Here is a 17,733-nt window from a genome sequence, read left to right as displayed (position 1 = left end):
TAACGTACATACCCGTTTAAGCATAACTGATTGCGTTGATGTAGGCGCCGTATTGAATGTGGCAAATTCAAGTCTACGCAGTCAAAAAACTGCCAGTTTGGCTTTAGAGTCAGGTGCTTCTACTCAACCGAAACTCATGTAACATCTTTTCTACTGACACTTCACTAACTTGTGCTAACTTGTGGGTGCTAACTATTTATAGCACTTTGCAGGTTGTTTGATGATCGTACATTGACTTGCATTGTTTATGGGCAGATCTGCCACATCCAATATGGTGGATTCACTGGTGCATCGCAGCTACCGGTCAACCACCTTAAGGCAGTGTCTACGGTGGTACCCACCTCACCATCATTGTTCAGCTATGGCTCAGCATCCTGCTCCCGCAACGGCTGCAGCTTCTCTTCATCCTCTGGGGAAAACATAACCAGCAGAAGGAATGACACAGCGACACGTCATCAGCATTCATCTTGAAGCCAGGATTGAAGATTGGCAATACGAAATGTCACAACAATGTTTCCAGGCAAAAAATGCTGCATTGAAAAACATCAGCAAGAAAAATATAACTTATGATTGCGACATGTGCTCATTTAATGTGGTTACCAGATTCCATGTTTTTAAACTTTTGTCGGGAGTTTTTTCTTCCCCTTTTGCGTGATGGCCATCTCGATCAGATTTTTTTTAAATTTATTTTGGCAAGTGCATGATTAACATTCAATACAACTTCATTTCACAGTGTTTTACATGACTTGTCGAAAAGGAAAGCGGATTGAAGCAATGACATACAATGACTACGAAGTCGATTACATTTCAAATTGGTTTGGATGTTAAACGGTGAGCATGAATGGGTTACCCCGCTTTACATGAATGTAAAAATTAAATGAACCCAAGAGTAGATTTTCTGTAAATAGTTTTAATATTAAATAAAAAAGACTCCCATATAAAAAAGAAAGCTACAGCCCACAATTTAATCATTTTTTTAAACATAAGTATTGAAAGCCAGGGGGTAGAATGAGAAAAGTACTCCCAGAAAAATTCACAATTGTTTGCACTCATCTCTTTTCTCTAAACCATATAAAATCATAATAAAACACATTAACTGTACATATATACAAATCTCCAAGTGTAAAGAAATTGCATAATTTGCTTTTTTTTTTTTGTTCAATACAGCAAGAGATGCTAGTATTTTGAGGGGAGGGTAGTGTGAGGATATCATTTCATAATCTACAGTTCGACAAAAACTCATCAAACCCACATTAGATATCACAGCTCTGGCTTTTAAGAATCCCCATCATGTTCATGATGGAGGGGCTACATGACGAATGGCTGTATACTAAAGGGAGGAAGTAAGAAACCCAATTACGGTGGCTTTATATGAAGGAAAAATAAAATCATACCTGTAAGTTACCAGCACCATCTGAAAACATTTGGAGGGTGCCTTACCGAGTCCTTTCTGTGTTTGAACAGAGGGTCTCATTCATGGCATGACCAGAATTCCAACTAAAGCACGGCCGGAAAGTGAGGGGCTCAGCAATAGCACTGTTGTCCTACACAATCAACATTATTAAAAAAGACACACACGCACATACATACAATGACATACACACTTTCCACAGAGAGCATGGTTCAAGTAGACGGGCTTCATTGTGACTCACAGTAACACATAAATGAGAACAGTACACTTGTTATTCTGGGTAAAATGATATGACGCTAACATCATGAAGAGAGCTGTGATCACACCAAACACAACCATTAGCGTGTGAACTAGACCTAAGAGTGAGAAAATAGTCACTTTTTTAACTTTCTATTAAATTATTATTTTTTTTCCCCTGATCGGAGCTCGTCCTATGCTTTATTTTCCACCTGTCTTCATGGCATTTGTTAACATGAACAGCATTAGTGCAGTTGACTGAGTATGAAGAAAAACAACAAAACAAACATAGGTGACATGAGTGTGCGAGTGCAGGGAGGGGCCAGGAGATAATGTCTGTGATTGGTGAACAGCTGTGATTGACAGCTCCCTCCACCAATCACTGCCTCTGAGACCTTGCCCCTCGTCTCCTCCGGCCTCGGACTGATGTGTCGGGCTTCAACAGGGCTGTCTGCAACAGAACGAAGGACAGACAAAAGCTATTCAAGGTTGACCTGTACATTAACCTGAGTAGCTGAATGGTTATCACTTTAAACAATAAATAAAGGAACAGTGAGGGGAGTGCAAATATTGTTTTGTTTTGAGTTACTATTTACACAACATCTTAATTTGGACGTTTTGAGAAATATTTGGACTGGATATAGCCGCGTCACTGGTTTATCGATTGTATTTGTTTACACATTGAGAAAGATGTCAGGTTTAATGACGCAATGTTTTCATTAATTTATTATGCATCTCTTGTGCTGCTGCCACTTCCAGGAAAAAATGACTCATACCGTAGTAGTAGCCTTTGTTTCTTCGAGTGCTGTAGCGTCTACGTCTCTGAAGTCCTCCAACACATTCTGCAGCCTGATGCACAAAATATAAAACAGTGAGACTTTGACATGTTAAAAAAAATATAGAAAAAAAAGACTCAGCTAAAGAACTGCTGACAAAGCAACTTACGTTTGTTTTCTTTTTCTCCCTCGGCGGGCTCCAGAGACAGTTCCTGATTGTTCCTTGGTGAAAAATGCATCATAATGACATCATTGGTCAAGGACGTAAAAGCCACCATTACGAGCCATTAGTTGATTGCAATGCTTAAATCATCAACATATATGTAATCTGTCATAATTTTCTTGGTGCTCATTAAGGATTAGGATAGTGGTAGTGAGTATTGAAATATTCAATAGAGAAAAAGCAAAGTTGTGTAGTTGACAGGTTTTCTGACTTATTTGCTGAGCTATATTGGAATATTGACCTCACTTTCAGGATAATAGCAATGTTGCCAATTCTTTGGGTCTCAAAGACTCATAGGAAAGGCTACGTTAAAATCTTGCTTGACACTCCAAACAGTGCCTTTAAAAGCCATTTATTTGAACCCATTTATTTGTGCGTGTCAACTAAATGCTGATTTTTTTTCATGAACCCTGTGGAGTTCCCATGAGATGAGTCAACTTTACTTTTAATCAAGGGATTGGGACAGCACAGGTTGAACATTTTTATTATTATTATTATTATTATTATTATATAACATAGGAGCGGTACGGGAGTGTGAGTCAGGGAAGCAGCACAGGGGTGGGGCATTGTTTTCAGATGGAACGGGACACAATATTTTTTTTTTTCCAACTATGGTCTCAGACTGGGACAGAATGGATTTTTTCTGTGGGTGGGATGGGACGGGTGTGAAAATCGACTCCTACAGTCAATGTGTGTAGTATATAGTCAGTTACAAAAATCTAAAGTTCTGAGCGTGATCAGTGATAATTTCCCAAAAATGGCCAATATTTCTCAAATGTTGCTAGTGTAAGCAACTTTAAGATAACAACTGTACTAACTTGACTACTGTACGTTTCCATTAGCCAGGGGCAGGATGCTGTCATCATCTTGTGGCATATAAGGAGTATAACAGAATGAGCGCCACAAACGCAATTGAATGACTTTCAGCAAATAGCCGAGAATAAGTTCCACATAAAAAAGATGAAGCCCCACCACCTCATTTTGACAACATGCTGAACTAAAAAGGGAAACGGCAGACACTCACCCTTCCCTGTTCACTGTGCAGCATTGTTCCTGGTGTATCCTCACGAGGCCTCCCACTGCAACCATCCCTGGGACTCAGATAATCCGTCTGTCTCTCCACACTGGTGCAATCCGTCTTCGCTTCCTCCAAGTATATGGAAGCCTCTGGATGAGTTTGTCCCTCTACCATGACTGCTTTTCTTTGTAAAGGCGATGTGGCGACATCCTCGGTGGGTTTGGGCGTACCCTGGGCTGGAGAATGGGCTGCCGCTTCCAAGCTGAGGCGGGACAAGTCTGGGTTTCGCAAGGAGCAAGCCCGCCTTGGGCTGAGGGAGACCGGAGCATTCGCCTGGTGCTGAGCTGGGGCAGTTGTGGAGAGTGTGTGGTGCTCCATGGGGAAAGTGACAGGTGGTAAGGCACAGAAAGGTGATGTTGGGTCAGATGGCCCAGAGCGGACCCCATCTTCCTGCTCTTTAGCGTTAATTTGAAGGAAAGATGTGTAAATTGTATCCATGAACGATGTGTAGGGGTCGATGACGGGCCTGTCGTCGGACGCTCGCTGTGGGGGTCGGCTAGGTTCTTGGACAGGCGTTGGAGCCGGATTAGCAATCTCTTCAGGAGAAATCTGAGAGGCTGGAATGTCACTGTCAGGGGTGGGGCTTTGTGTTTCCTGCAACGAGTCTGACTTCTCTTCCTCGGAGGATGGTGCAAGATTCAGCTTAAGGGAGAAAAACAAAAATCGAAGTTGATATTAACCGTGTGAACACAGTGGGTAAAGTTTGTCAAACTGTATGGTTTTACCAATTGTCATTTTAAAATTCTAACTCACAACGATACCGACATTTATCGACTGTACAGTCTGGTCGAGGTTGATTGCCATATCGTGCAGGTAAAATGTGAGAATTACTTACCTGAATGTTGTTGAGCAAGTTGATGGTCCCATCGGGACCTTGCAGGAGAGGCATGCCCAAAGATGAGGCCTGAACCGAGGGTAGGAGGATGGAACCGGCTCCAATACCCACCATGTTATGGAGCCCGGCGATACCAGAAATGTCTCCTATAAAAAGCAGCGTTACAAACATAACACACGTGTTGGCTGTCAGCTTTAAGTGCCATGGGAAATGGAGCGTCAGACGTTCGATGCTGTTCACAAACTCACCTAACACAGCAGGGTTAAGCAAGGTGGGAAGCAATTGCTGGAGAATGTGGTTTTCCTTGCCTTGGAGAGAAAGAGGGATGAGGGTGTCCACACCAGCGTCAGACAATTCCTGTAGGATAGCAATGCATAGATTAGAAGTCTGAGGCAAACCTAAGATTTATATGTATGCATAAGTGTTGTAAGAGTTTGAAAATGTTCTACATTGTCTTTCTGATTTAGACTTTTGTTTTTGAATTGGTTAATTATACACACACGCGCACACTCATGAAACAAAGTTTAAATCGACATATTGCTCCATTTTGTGATGGGGTATTGCTTTTTTTTTTTTTAACTTGCGCATCAGCCTCCAAAATACTGATCGTGCAAAACCTATGTAACACTAAAAGTATGTCGAGAGCTAATGAAAGCAATGCGGACAGAAACAGAGTTTACCCAAGGAATCTATGACAAGGTTAGAGGAAAGAATCTAAGGAGACGAGGAGCCTACCTGAGGTTGGGTATGCTGAACAGGAGTTAACTGGGTGTGGGATAGATCTGCTGCATTGAGGGCAGCTGTGAGGAGGGCGGGGCTTAAAGGCAGGAAGGTCGCTGGATGAGGAGGAAGGGCAGTAGGAAGCAGCAGAGACTGCAGAGCTTGAATAGACCCCTCCACTGCAGGCGGGAGGGGAAGGCCCTGCATGACTTCCAGAATCCCCGACCCGTGAAGAGTTGATGGATCCAGAAGAGCAGCGGCCTTGTCCAACGTGAGGCCCTCCAAGGTGGCAGGGATCTGTGGCGGTTGCTGAAGAGGAACCTCCAAGCTGACCTGACCCAGCTGACTCAGTCCAGATAAGGGTAACAAAGGCGCCTGGTGTTGCCCAAACAGCAAAGACGCCATAAGCAGAGCTTGAAGACTTGGTTTTTCTGTAAGCCCCAAATCAGATTCCTGTCCTGTGGCAGAGGCTGAGGTTGGAGGTGGGATTGGGTTTGGAAGGCCCACTAGATTGAGAGGTAAGTCCCCTTGCATGCCGCTCAACAGGGGCAACAACGGAAAGAGAGGATTACAATTTAGTTGTTGTTGCTGCTGCTTCTGTTGCTGATCCTGGCTCTGCTGCTGTGTCTCTGGTTGTATCATTAAGGACTGCTGCTCACCAAGGTTTTGTGTTGCAGCAGCGGAAGGTGGCACCTGTGCATTTTGCCCACCCAACCACAGCCCTCCGAGCTGTAATGAGGAAAGGACCGTAGGGTCCAAGATGGATGGCAGGCCTCCTGTGGAAGACAGCAGCTGAAGTAGCTGCTCTTGGTTCATGAAAGGGAAGGCCTCTGCCAGAGGTAAAGAAGTCTGAAGACTGTCCTCCCCAAGCTGAGAGGAGCCGACGACCTCGGAACTAGTGGGTGTCAGAGGTTTCGTTGAGGTGGAGTTCTTCAAGTCGCCGCCGCGTCCAGAGTCACCGGAACCTGCAAAAAAAACAACGGGCAAAAATATGAATCAACAAATGTTTATCTGATATAACATCAAAGCTGTACTCAAGAAAACAAGTTACACAAGTAAAAGAAAGGGCTCAAATGTTGCCAAACTTGCAACTCCTTACATTAACAAATAACATGATGACACCAGCATTATTCACCTGCATTGTGATTTTCTTGGGAAAACATCACTACATCGGTTGTATGGTCAGCCGAGCTGCGTTCCTCCTGCCGTACAGTGGAGGATGCTGCAAGGAGGGCTAGAACGTGATTGCTAAGATCAAGAGGTTTTGGTGAGGTGGGTAACGCCGCAGACACAATGCCTTGTGCGTGACTCGGGTCTGCTGTTGACATGTCGTTACTGATCATGCTCTGCGGCGAAGCGTCGGGCGAAAGTACCCGGGAAACAGTGTCAGTTGCTGGAATGTGATTCTCACTTGGATGATGCCTGTCCAGTGGAGTAGCAGCCACGTGTACAGATGGGCTGCAGCTGCTGTTGCTGCTGGGTAAAGCTAAATTTGAACGTGTCGAAGAATGTTTTTGTCGAGGACTTAATTCCATAGACTGAGACTGCACTGATCTGAAATGAGTAGGGGTGTGAGGGGGAGAAAGCATCTCTGGAACCAAAGGTATTGTATTAGTGTTACTGGTTCGGCATGGTGACCGAGGATGCGGGTGGTTAGAATGAGAATTTATAGAAGAGGGTGAAAGTTTAGGGCTTTGTGACTTAGTGTGTCCGCCCCCTTCAACAGTCAAAGATCCCAAATGAGCTGGAGCAGCGTTGGAGGCAGAAGCTGCGGCCTGAGCATTCTGAACACTGAGTAAGTGCAGCAGAGCAGAGAGGGGCTGGGTTGGAGGATCCAAACTAAGGGGTGTTGGTGCCGGAGTGATATCCAAGGACTCTAACTCTCGAGGAGTTCCGGAGAGATGTGCCGCCTGTTTGGAAATCAGGAACTTGGACGTCTGCCCTGGCGCCAAATGATGGTGGTGCTCGGAGGTGACGCTACTTGGGTTCTGCATATCTGAGGCAGATGCTGGGCGAGGAAAAGCCGAAGATGATAAGTTCATAGCAGTAGCAGAAGCAGAGTCTCCAGGCGAGGTCCTCTGCGGCCCGTTGGCCAGCGGCTGGGTGTCTTTGATCATGTTGAGAACAGTGGGAGATCGCCGTCGCCTCTTTCTGTGCGATGCATTTTGTTCTGTTTTAGGAGGCAACTGGGGCAAGGAAGACGCCAGGGACTGGGCCAGGGAGTGGGATGAAGGAAAGAGGACAGAAGAGGCTGCTGCTAGACAGGGATAGTGAGGCCTAGAGGCAGTTGTAGGGGAAGCAAGGTGGCAATTCTTTAAAGTGCTGTTTGTTACCTTTGTTGACTGTTTTTGCTGTGCCTCAGTCAAGATTTCCGAGGAAGAGGACACGCTTGTTTGGCTGCAAGCCACATTTGAGCCCTGGCCTTGGGTTACCTGGCTAGCCAGCTGAGCTTTAGCAGCCGCAGAGAGCAGACTGCTTGCGGGAAAAGACGTTGAGGACGACAGCTCGCCCTGGTGACTGTGGTGGTTTAAAAAAGCCCCCAGAGTAGTGCTGGAAATCCCTGCAGAGTTCAACCCAAAAGCTGGCGCTACTGTGCTGGGACTCGCTGCACTCTTTGAGGGTTTCCGAGGGGGAGTAAGAGGACTGTGACTGCTTTGGTTAGTCAATATGTTGGGGTTGGTCGAGTTTGGGAGGTGGTGGTTATTATTAGTGCTACTGTTGCCAGAGTTCTTGAACTGCTCCAAGATGTCCTCCAGCTTAAACTTGAAGATGTGAGGGGCGGGGTTTGGTGAACCACAAGGCAGAGGGGAGTGTGGAGAGGAAGAGCAGGACTTCCTCCTCCGTGACAAATTACTCGCCATCAGTCCTTCAGCTACCGCAGTGGAGCTTCCACCCTGATCACAGACATAAGAAGGGGAGGCCGAAGGGTGGTGGGACCGCTGCTGAAGAGACACGCAATTCATGTTATGGACAGACTGAGAGAGGATGGGAGTGGGTGAGAGGGGAGAGCCTCCACCTATGACCCCATAGGGATGCTGCGCTTGAGTCTGTGATACTCTGCTCCCCATGATGAAGCTTTTAGGAGAGGAGCAAGGAGGTGAAGGTTGGGGCCTTAGGAGAGGGGAGGAAGGAGTTTCAGGAGTTTGTGGCAGTTTTTGACCTTGACTAACATTTTGAGGAGTGAGTGTGCGGGGTGACCTTTGGGCAACATGGTAAGAAGAGAATGGGGGGCTGCTGGAAGTGGTATAGGGCACAGTTTGAGGAGGTGGAGGAGGATGAAGCCTTCGAAAAGCATCAAGTGGATGGTGAGAGTTTGCGCCTGTGTGAGGACCTGGGGAGGAGCCATTATAAGGATAAATAAACTTGTGAGAGGAACTGGGGCTGGCACAGGTATTAGGGTGTGCATTATTCTGAGGTTGTGCAGGAGCTGGATGAAATTTGGGGTGGTAAATGCCTTTCTCCTCTTCTTCCCGCTCAACAGGAGCTCTCTTTGGGTTGCAATTGCCCATTCCCTTGCTCCCTTCTGAAAGAAAAGAAAAAAAAAAAAGATGGTTGAAAATGACAAAATATTGTTGCTTTCTCATGACAACTTCCAAACGTCCCTCTCATATGCCCATCAAGACAAAATGTCAATAAGTAATGATGCTAAGATATAAATCCACACTTAAGAGTTCACCATTAGCGTGTTGCTACCAGTATTTATACATCTGCTAAATCAATTTGGCTTTTACGACGACTGTCTGCATGGCTTACAGGAGGTTACAGAGGTCTTACCAGGGTGATGAAGGTTAGCAAAGGGCATCTGTGACGCCTGCATACTGCGACACAGAGCAGCCATCGCCACCACTTTCCTCCGATGGTTGCACAGTTTGGTCATGTCCTGCTCCGCTTTGCCGATGGGCTGCTTGTGCTGCTCTACCTTTACCCCCAAAGTAAAGTTGAAAACCTGTTGGAGGTAAAAACAAAAGAAATAAACGAGACACCATGTTGTACTGACGCAAAACGATATTCTCTGGAAGTTGAAAATTCTCTTCAATGTCACATTTCGATAGACTGATGACTGCGCGAGCAAACAGATTTACCTTGTTGATGACAAGCGGACACTCCAGACCACATTTACAGGTGCCATCAGTCAACAGATAGGCCTTCACCTCATCCAGGGAGGATAGAGAAGTACCACTGGGACTACAGAAACAAACGTATATACACATAGTTTTGGGGTTAATCTCTTTCTTCATGGTTGAATCAGCATCATCAACGCACCTGACATATGCCACCTGGCCGCAATGCACTCTCCTTTGCCAGCCGATGGGGACGTGTATGGCAGCGGTGACCACCCCATCCTTGTCCCCACTGCCAGTGTCACTTCCTCCCATCATTCTGTAGATGCAGCCTGCCAGCGGCTTGCCCCACACACAAAAGAAATTCTTTTATGGTTGAAGCTGCAGTCAAACATCTTTTAAGCACTTTTTGTCTTAACCAAAAACATGGGTATCTTTTTTTATTGTTTGATTGAGTGTCGTCACGACCCAGTGTCTCTGCAATATATTACAGTTAAAGTAACATTAAATAGTTGTTTTAAAACCATCCACCCATCCAATTCGGGAAATCATCAAACAAGCTCAAAACCGTGATTTCAGGCGGTGTAGTGTATATATATATATATATATATATATATATATCACTACACCGCCTGAAATCAAATAATACGTATAAATAAACAGAAAAGATGATCATCTTACTTATAAGAAGATATAAATAAGAATACCTTGTCATCTTTGGGAAGCCAGGCTCAGGTTTGGCTAGGGTATTGACTGTTGGATGAACATGCTGGTGGGTTAGAAGCACACAGACTGCCAGTTAAACTGACTCAATGTCCAAAGTGTTCCCAACAACCAGGCCGATCCTCTGCTCTGCTCTGCTCAGAAGGATGAACGCTGCAGATGTTTATTCAGTTAACGTCCGAGGAGGAGCTGAGATGAGGATGATGATCCTGCAACAGAAACGTGGAGGTGGATTATGTAATATGGGAAGTCCCACAGTAGCGGACCACTTACAAGATTTCTCAATATACGATTAACTTGGATCAGAGATTTGGAGATGAAATACACTGTCCTCACAAGGAGAACTACATCGAAAGTTCATCACATGCTGCCGCTACTTTTAGATAGGAGGGTGTGTTAAAATATAGGCCTATGTTTTAGTGGGTGTCCATCTGCATATCTAAGATAAATATGCAACAACTAGTGCACACGCTTTAGGAAAGCAAGCACGGCTACAAATGCCTAGCATGTGGAATAATGTAACGATGAAGTAATGCATGTAAGAATTGACGAATCATGGTCAAAACAGAATCTAAACACCGCGATTGACACGGCAGGCTACAATGCTAGGCTAAGAGCTAAGCTAGCAACCGCGTCCACTTTGTAGTGTTGTCGTGACAGCTGTCAGGCGCACTCAACTCTTGCACATTAGCCACGACAATATGCAACAAACCCCACGCGCAACTGGGCGAGACACACACTCTTATAAATACGTCAAATAAGATTGCCCAACGAAGGGTAAAAAGGTTGCGGGGATAGGCGGGGTGAATGTATGCACCTTTCTTGGCGTTGGGATCTCTGTGTTGGCGAAGTTTTGAAGTCTTTTCTGGCTCGCGGGAGAATCAAGTTAGCTGGCTAGCTAATGAATGCTTTTGGACGGATACAACGTTGACATAAACATAAAGAAACACTCCCTGCGTTGCTCGCGTAGTCGCGCAACGAGCGGCCAACGTGTGAACAACGTGCGCAAGTTCAATTTACAGACAAAGGGCAATAACGCCGCAGTTTGACTGCGCCCTGGGTAACGGGGGCTAAGGCTAACTCAGAGGGGTTAGCGAAGCCGAGCTAACTGACTGAATTTACTTGATTTGGAGTGTCCCGACAAGAGTAGAGGCTGTCCCGCTGCCGGTTCAGACTTATCCAAGACGTTGTTTTCGTCTTCGTACTTCTAGGCCGTCTTGCATGCAGATATATTCCAATAATCATCGCGAGCCATGTAATCCAAAATTCACGGTTGCCTTGTTTTTTGTTTTTGTTTTTTTATTTTAGATTCCCAGCAAAAAAAAAAAAAAAAAAAAGGAGTTTGCCCACGCGCATGCGCACTGTGCGCTCGAGGAGTACTGTACCCAACATGCAATGGGAGCTTTGTCAGCTTCCATGGACATGGTTCATGCAGTTAAAAATAAAAACAGCGCTTCAGGCAGGTCACAAGTCATCGTGCTCACATATAGGGGAAAATTATCATATTAATAGTAAATTAATATTAATATTCATCTTAATATTTAAGATAATACGCATTTTAAAATATTATATAATACAGTCCCGTTATGTAATTTTCTTTTGTCATTATTTCAGTTTTTATTATTCCTGTTGAAATTAGAACGTGCACAATCCAAACAGGGATGGCGCTACAGTCCTGTGAAATAGCCGTGTCGACCCAGTTGACAATGCCAGCATTTCTATTATAAATACGTCTATATATTAAAATGTTGTTTTATTTAAGTTGGGGAAAAAATGCTAACAAGCAGCCGTTTTTTCCAGTCGAATCCCCGCTTGTGTTTGTGCTGAACCGGTATTTCTTCAGTTAAATATGTTTTGATTCAATTGTTTATTAATAATAGTGTGGTAATCCTTATTAAGAATAATTAGTATATTAGTTATATTATAGTCTATTAATATGCAATACAGCAGCATCACTGATTTTTTCTCAAAGTGAAAGCTACTTCTCTATTATTTGTGATATTCATTTATGTGAAAACGTTGATGCTATTGATTTCTCACAATAATTAATATAGTTGGGTGAATTGTCTTTTCTATAGAATACCTTGCTCCAATATTTTGTTGATGTGAAACAAACACGCATAATTGAAATGGTACGCGCACGCGCGTACGCGCACGCACACGCACGCACGCACACACACACGCACACACACGCGCACACACACACACACACACACACACACACACACACACACACACACACACACACACACAGCCAATGTATAGTTTGTATTTATTGATTATGAAATAAATGCACTTGTCCTATTTGGACGTATTTTCCGATTGCTGTTCAGGTAAATAAACATTGTCCGGTGTTGTACCTATCTGTCACCTTTGCACATTAAACATTTTTGCCATTGCCTTGAGTATTAAATATACATATGTTTGTGGGTTTGGTTATTTCAAAAAAAGTGGAAAAGGTTAAATGAGACATGTGACAAAGACGGAAGGGTACACAAGGTATCTAATTTCTCTTCATCCTAGGACCACGGTTTGAGGTCCACAGCTGTCCCAAACAGTCATTCTGACACCTGAGTGCTCAGCTTGGCATTTGGATAAACATTCAAACACATTCAATGCCATAGCCAGCCATCAACTCACATGAGGACTTGGGGAATCATTTTGGAAATCACCTAAAGCAAACTAAAGACATGCAAAGCATTGGCCAAGAGAAGGCATTGCTTAGTCAGCTGGGTTATCGGACTCTGATCCACTGACGCCCCCCATACAAAACACTAGTGGCAGCAGCTGAAGGATTTACTCGTGAACAGAACGAGCACAATCATCTGCTGTGACTTTCCACAAAAAGGTATGCATGTCTCGGCTTGTTTTACATGAGATGACTGTTACAAATTAAACAGCAACACAATGATACATTTTTACCACTTGCTTTTACCTTGACAACCATGTGCCAACTTTGGCAGTGGTGAGATTCAATTTCAGTAGCCTAGAATGGTTTAGGTCAAGGGCGCAAGTGCAGTGTGAACTTATGTCTCATGGATAACGTGCATGTTCAACTTGAATGAAACACATCTAACATTGTTTTTGTCTGTCATATCATTTGTTGCTACTTTGTAAGTTGATTTTGTGGTTTGAAATGTTCTTTAAAATAAAGTATATTACCATATTTGATTAATATTCTTAGTAGTAGTAGAAGTAGTAATTGTACTTGGAGTAGTAGTGTGCTATCTTGTGCTATCTTTCAATAAATTGGACTGTATTTGTACTAGATATATTATTATATAGAATTTAATACATATAGACTTCCTATATTTGCAAGGTCAAATGATAATAAGGATAATAATGACAACAACAACAACCGAAATATGATATTAAATATATCTACTGTCTATCATTTTAGGTGTAGCAGTGGTAACACATCAAAATGGACCAGTGAGTATCCTTCCAGGAATCTATCTGGGGTACAATTACCATGGGAAAAAAAGCATCCTTGTTTGCCTATAGCTTCTATTTAGCTGTCTTTCTAGTCACAAGAATACTTAAAATATATTTAACCTATTCAGATGTGCTGCTAATACAGCTTTTTGGTCATATGAGAAGATTTAGCATGCCCATGTGAGAGGTTTAGTACTAATCATTGTATGAAGAAATGAAAAATAAAAACAAAAAATATAGAAATAAAGCCTGCAAATTGATGCCTTTCTGGGTTTTTCTGCACCATGTCATGAAAAAGTATTCTTTTTTTTCCATTCACTTAGACAAATCTTTAAAACAGAATTTGCAAAGTTGCAGTGAATATTCAAAATTTAAATACTGTTCCCAAGACCGTGTTTTGTCTCATCTACCAGGGAAGATGACAAAAACTCGTTGGATATTCATGACAATCCTCCCGTTCCTGACAATTTTGTGAAGGAGGATGGAGACACGGTGAGTGAAACAGTCATCGCTTGTGCTAAGCCAACAAAGTCAACAGGGGCGCCCGCTCGAAAATAGACAGGAACGCAGGGTGGTGTCAACTCCAAAAAGCACTGGCACTATTTGTACTGCCACATTAAAAGAACTTAATCCTAGAAGGCATTCAGAAAATAACACATTTCTCTATCATTTGGAGCCACATGATCCAACTTCTTGTGTGGTCTGCAGGTGTACTTTATATATGAGGAAGAAGTTGAGGTAGAGGAGAAGGAACCAGAACCTCCCCCACCTGTCATCCGTGTCAATGACAAACCCCACAAGTTCAAGGACCACTACTGCAAGAAGCCCAAGTTCTGTGATGTCTGCGCTCGCATGATAGTCTGTATGTAAAGACAAATCATGACAATTTCAATTACTCTCTTTTAAAGCTCAGGTGTATCTCTAACTCGATTTGCTAATCTTACAGTGAACAACAAGTTTGCTCTGAGGTGTAAAAACTGCAAGACCAACATCCACCATTCATGCCAGTCCTATGTGGAGTTCCAGAAGTGCTTTGGCAAAATAGTGAGTGTCTCTTGTTTGTGTCTTGATTGTAAATCACATGGAATAGAATTGAACAGAAAGCACATTACAGTCATCAAGCGGCTGCACAAAATAAAACCATCTGGATCCAAATATTTTTTTGAAATTTTTTCATTATCTTTACTCCCACATTGTAAAAACATACATGGTAGGCCGACTGAGCACTCTAAATTGCCCATAGTCGTGTTTGTAAGTGTGAACGTTATCTTTAGTCTGCCATTTTTACACTTGTTATTTCTAAATACAACAATGATGAAATTGTACATTTTGTCTCTGTAGCCTCCTGGCTTCAGACGGGCCTACAGTTCCCCTCTGTATAGCAGCGACCAACCCGATTCAAGTGGGTTTTCCTCAAGTTAAACTATAAAATGCCTGTGATCATTTTGAGGTTTTGATTTTTGTCTCTTTGTTGCACGACCTGGATAACTATCATCAACCAGACAACCCAAATCGGAATGACCCGGTCTTTGATACCCTAAGGGTGGGTGTCATCATGGCCAATAAAGAACGCAAAAAGAATGAAAATGATAAGAAAAATGTAAGTGACCTGTTTTATGAGTATGAAATGATTTTCAGTTAATAACATAGCGGTGGTAATACAAGGAAAACAGCTCTTTCTTTTTCCTCAAGATGATGATGATGATGGAGGAAGAAGAAGATGAGAATCAACAACCAAAAGAAAACGAGGATGGAGGAGAAGGTACAAAAAAAACAAGGTCCCAGATGAGGTCACATCATATCCACTTTTATACATGGGACTCAGCATGGAATTGATCAGAGTGACAAAACTTTCATGGAATGAATCTGTTGTTTGGTTGTTACACAGGCAAGCCTGAAGAGAAGAAAGAGAAAGGAGGAGAAAAAGCAGATGACAAGGTAAGCTAAATGCTTTAGTAAATGTTCATTTTTCTAATTTAAATGTTTCTGGATTCACCTGGGAGTTTGCATTTTTGTGGAATGGTGAGTTTACTAATCATATATTTTTTAAATAAAGATACAACTGCAAGCTGTATACATGTTAGTAGATTTAAGAGCAGCATGGTGGACTAGTGGTTAGTTCGTATGTCTCAGTTTAAAGATCTGGGTCAGAATCTCTGCCAGTTCAAACATTTTTGAAACAAACTTGTTTTCCTTGTCATTCCTGGCCATGAAGACATTTTGTGTGTATTTATTCATTTAGGCTATCTTTTTTTTTTTTTCAACGCGTATCAATTGTGCTTTTTTTTTCTTTTCTTTTTTTAAACAGCAAAAAGGAACCTTCTCCCAGTCGCACTACTACTTGGCTCTCTACCGCTTCAAGGCCATAGAAAAGGATGATCTGGACTTTCAGTAAGTATGACAAAACATCAACATATTGACCTGTCATTCAACTATCCTCTGCAAATGAATGACATATGATAAAATATCAATGTGCATCTACAACAAAGAGGCTGATATCTTGCCTGTTTCATCCTAGCCCTGGTGATCGCATCACAGTCCTGGATGACTCCAATGAAGAGTGGTGGAGGGTGAGGTCAACTCCTTCAATTCACCTTTATATACATACAATGGGTGACGAATGACCGAAAACACAGCAGAAAAATGAAATTGACGACAGTAAAAAATGAAAAAAAAAAAGCATTAGGACTAAAGGGGTAATAGAATTCATCCGTCAATTTTCATAGCATATTTTATAAGGAGCCAGTGCCCTTGCGCGGCCCCCCACCCCGGTTAACCATTACGCTGTTGTGTTGCCCAAGTCACAAAATCATATGGATGCATCAAAGAAAAAAAACAATCTACTCCATAAAAAAATGCATTATCAGTAGAAAATGAATTAATGAAATGAAATGCTTTCTCTTTTTTTCCCAGGGAAAGATGGGAGAGAAGAGTGGCTATTTCCCTACCAACTACCTCATAAAAGTGCGTGCATCAGAGAGAGTTTACAAGGTCACACGCTCTTTTGTTGGGAACAGAGAGATGGGACAGATCACACTGAAGAAAGACCAGGTAGGAAAAGACCAATTTAGCATTCTTCACTTGCCATTAAATCAATATCTACCTGAATATGTTGCTAAATGTGCAACCCAAGAGACTTTGCTGCAAGTGCTTCTTATCACCAGGCCGTGGCGTTGTTGCTCTACCTTTTCAGATTGTAGTGAAGAAAGGAGACGAGAAGGGCGGTTACTTGAAGGTCAGCACTGGACGCAAACTGGGCTACTTCCCCCTCAATCTGCTCCAGGAGATCACTGTGATATAAGAAGAAAGAATATTGATATAGAAAGAGTATATATAATGAAATATCAAAACGTGTGCAGATGGCCGAGAGTCTGCTGTATATTTTAAATATTAGCAAATGGTGAGATGATGTCATTTGAGATGTGGTTGGTGGTATTTATTTTCCAGAACAGTCAATTTAATACTTCAATTAGAACTCCAGGCACAATTAAACAACAAGCATCCATCCATTTTCTATGCAACCCCTATCCTAGTGGTAGTAGTTGCCCTTGAGCGGTGAGCACAAATATAATATTAAAAAATATTGGAAAAATAAAAATCTTAGGTCACATACATTTAAACAAACAATCATGCTCTTCCCATTTACAACTCTGGGTTAGTTTACCTTGTGTAAAGCCATAGCATGCATGTTTTTAGTATGCGCCAGCAAACCGGAACAATCATAGCCAGGAAGACAAGATTTAAACCTGCATCCTCAGTAGTGTGCGGCAGACAAACACAGAATTGAACTTATGTACGTGTCCCATTATATTGTTTTCTCATTTGCAAAATAAAGGGCTGTATTTCAAAATGAGAGGAAAGAAAGTGTACCTATTCAAACAACTTGAGAAAAATTGAGGTAAACATCAACCAACAGTGCATATTACACATTGGACTACATGTATTGGTCGGGGGTGGGGCTACATATTATATGACAAGAGCCCTTAGGGGTACATATTTATGACACGAAGGGGGTACATGTACCCTTGTGCAATTAGGGGCACTCTAAAGGTACATATATGTAATATCCCTCAGGGTACCCTATTGGGTTGTTGGTCCTTAATGTTGATAGTTGATCAGTTGTCACAAGTTACTCCAATATCAAACTTTTTGTTAATGCAATGGCTTCTCCCCATTTTACACAGACGGATTTGTCATAACATTAGCTGACTTGTCAGTATAGATTTTACAAATC

The 17,733-nt window shown here is 42.6% G+C and overlaps 2 protein-coding genes across 3 annotated transcripts; one reads left to right on the top strand and one right to left on the bottom strand.

The window, feature by feature from the left end:
• Positions 1-676: 676 nt before the first annotated feature.
• mbd6 (methyl-CpG binding domain protein 6) lies at positions 677-11,401 on the bottom strand. Of its 2 annotated transcripts, none has more exons than XM_085916900.1 (13): positions 10,882-11,401; positions 10,049-10,273; positions 9,544-9,683; positions 9,363-9,465; positions 9,055-9,226; positions 6,416-8,803; positions 5,296-6,245; positions 4,809-4,917; positions 4,561-4,706; positions 3,672-4,367; positions 2,594-2,646; positions 2,425-2,497; positions 677-2,099 (listed from the first exon to the last, which is right to left on the bottom strand). In XM_085916900.1, the coding sequence occupies exons 3-13, from the start codon at positions 9,657-9,659 to the stop codon at positions 2,028-2,030; spliced, it is 4,878 nt and encodes a 1,625-aa protein (XP_085773026.1). In that variant the 5' UTR covers positions 9,660-9,683; positions 10,049-10,273; positions 10,882-11,401; the 3' UTR covers positions 677-2,027. The 2 variants fall into 2 exon arrangements, with proteins under 2 accessions (XP_085773026.1, XP_085773035.1); XM_085916909.1 differs by having other exon boundaries at positions 11,187-11,401.
• A 1,212-nt stretch (positions 11,402-12,613) lies between these two features.
• Positions 12,614-17,723, top strand: stac3 (SH3 and cysteine rich domain 3). Its single transcript, XM_085910540.1, has 13 exons — positions 12,614-12,912; positions 13,465-13,496; positions 13,913-13,991; positions 14,208-14,361; positions 14,446-14,543; positions 14,841-14,901; positions 15,002-15,099; positions 15,192-15,261; positions 15,388-15,437; positions 15,808-15,890; positions 16,018-16,069; positions 16,413-16,550; positions 16,693-17,723. Exons 2-13 carry the CDS (start codon positions 13,489-13,491, stop codon positions 16,798-16,800), a joined length of 999 nt encoding a protein of 332 aa, XP_085766666.1. The 5' UTR covers positions 12,614-12,912; positions 13,465-13,488; the 3' UTR covers positions 16,801-17,723.
• Positions 17,724-17,733: the final 10 nt, after the last annotated feature.

Source organism: Syngnathus leptorhynchus, chromosome 1 (genome assembly GCF_054491065.1).
Source record: "Syngnathus leptorhynchus isolate UIUO chromosome 1, UIUO_Slep, whole genome shotgun sequence".
NCBI classification, from domain to species: domain Eukaryota; kingdom Metazoa; phylum Chordata; class Actinopteri; order Syngnathiformes; family Syngnathidae; genus Syngnathus; species Syngnathus leptorhynchus.
Note: the sequence above shows the minus strand (reverse complement) of the source record. Positions and strands in the feature narration are given on the sequence as shown.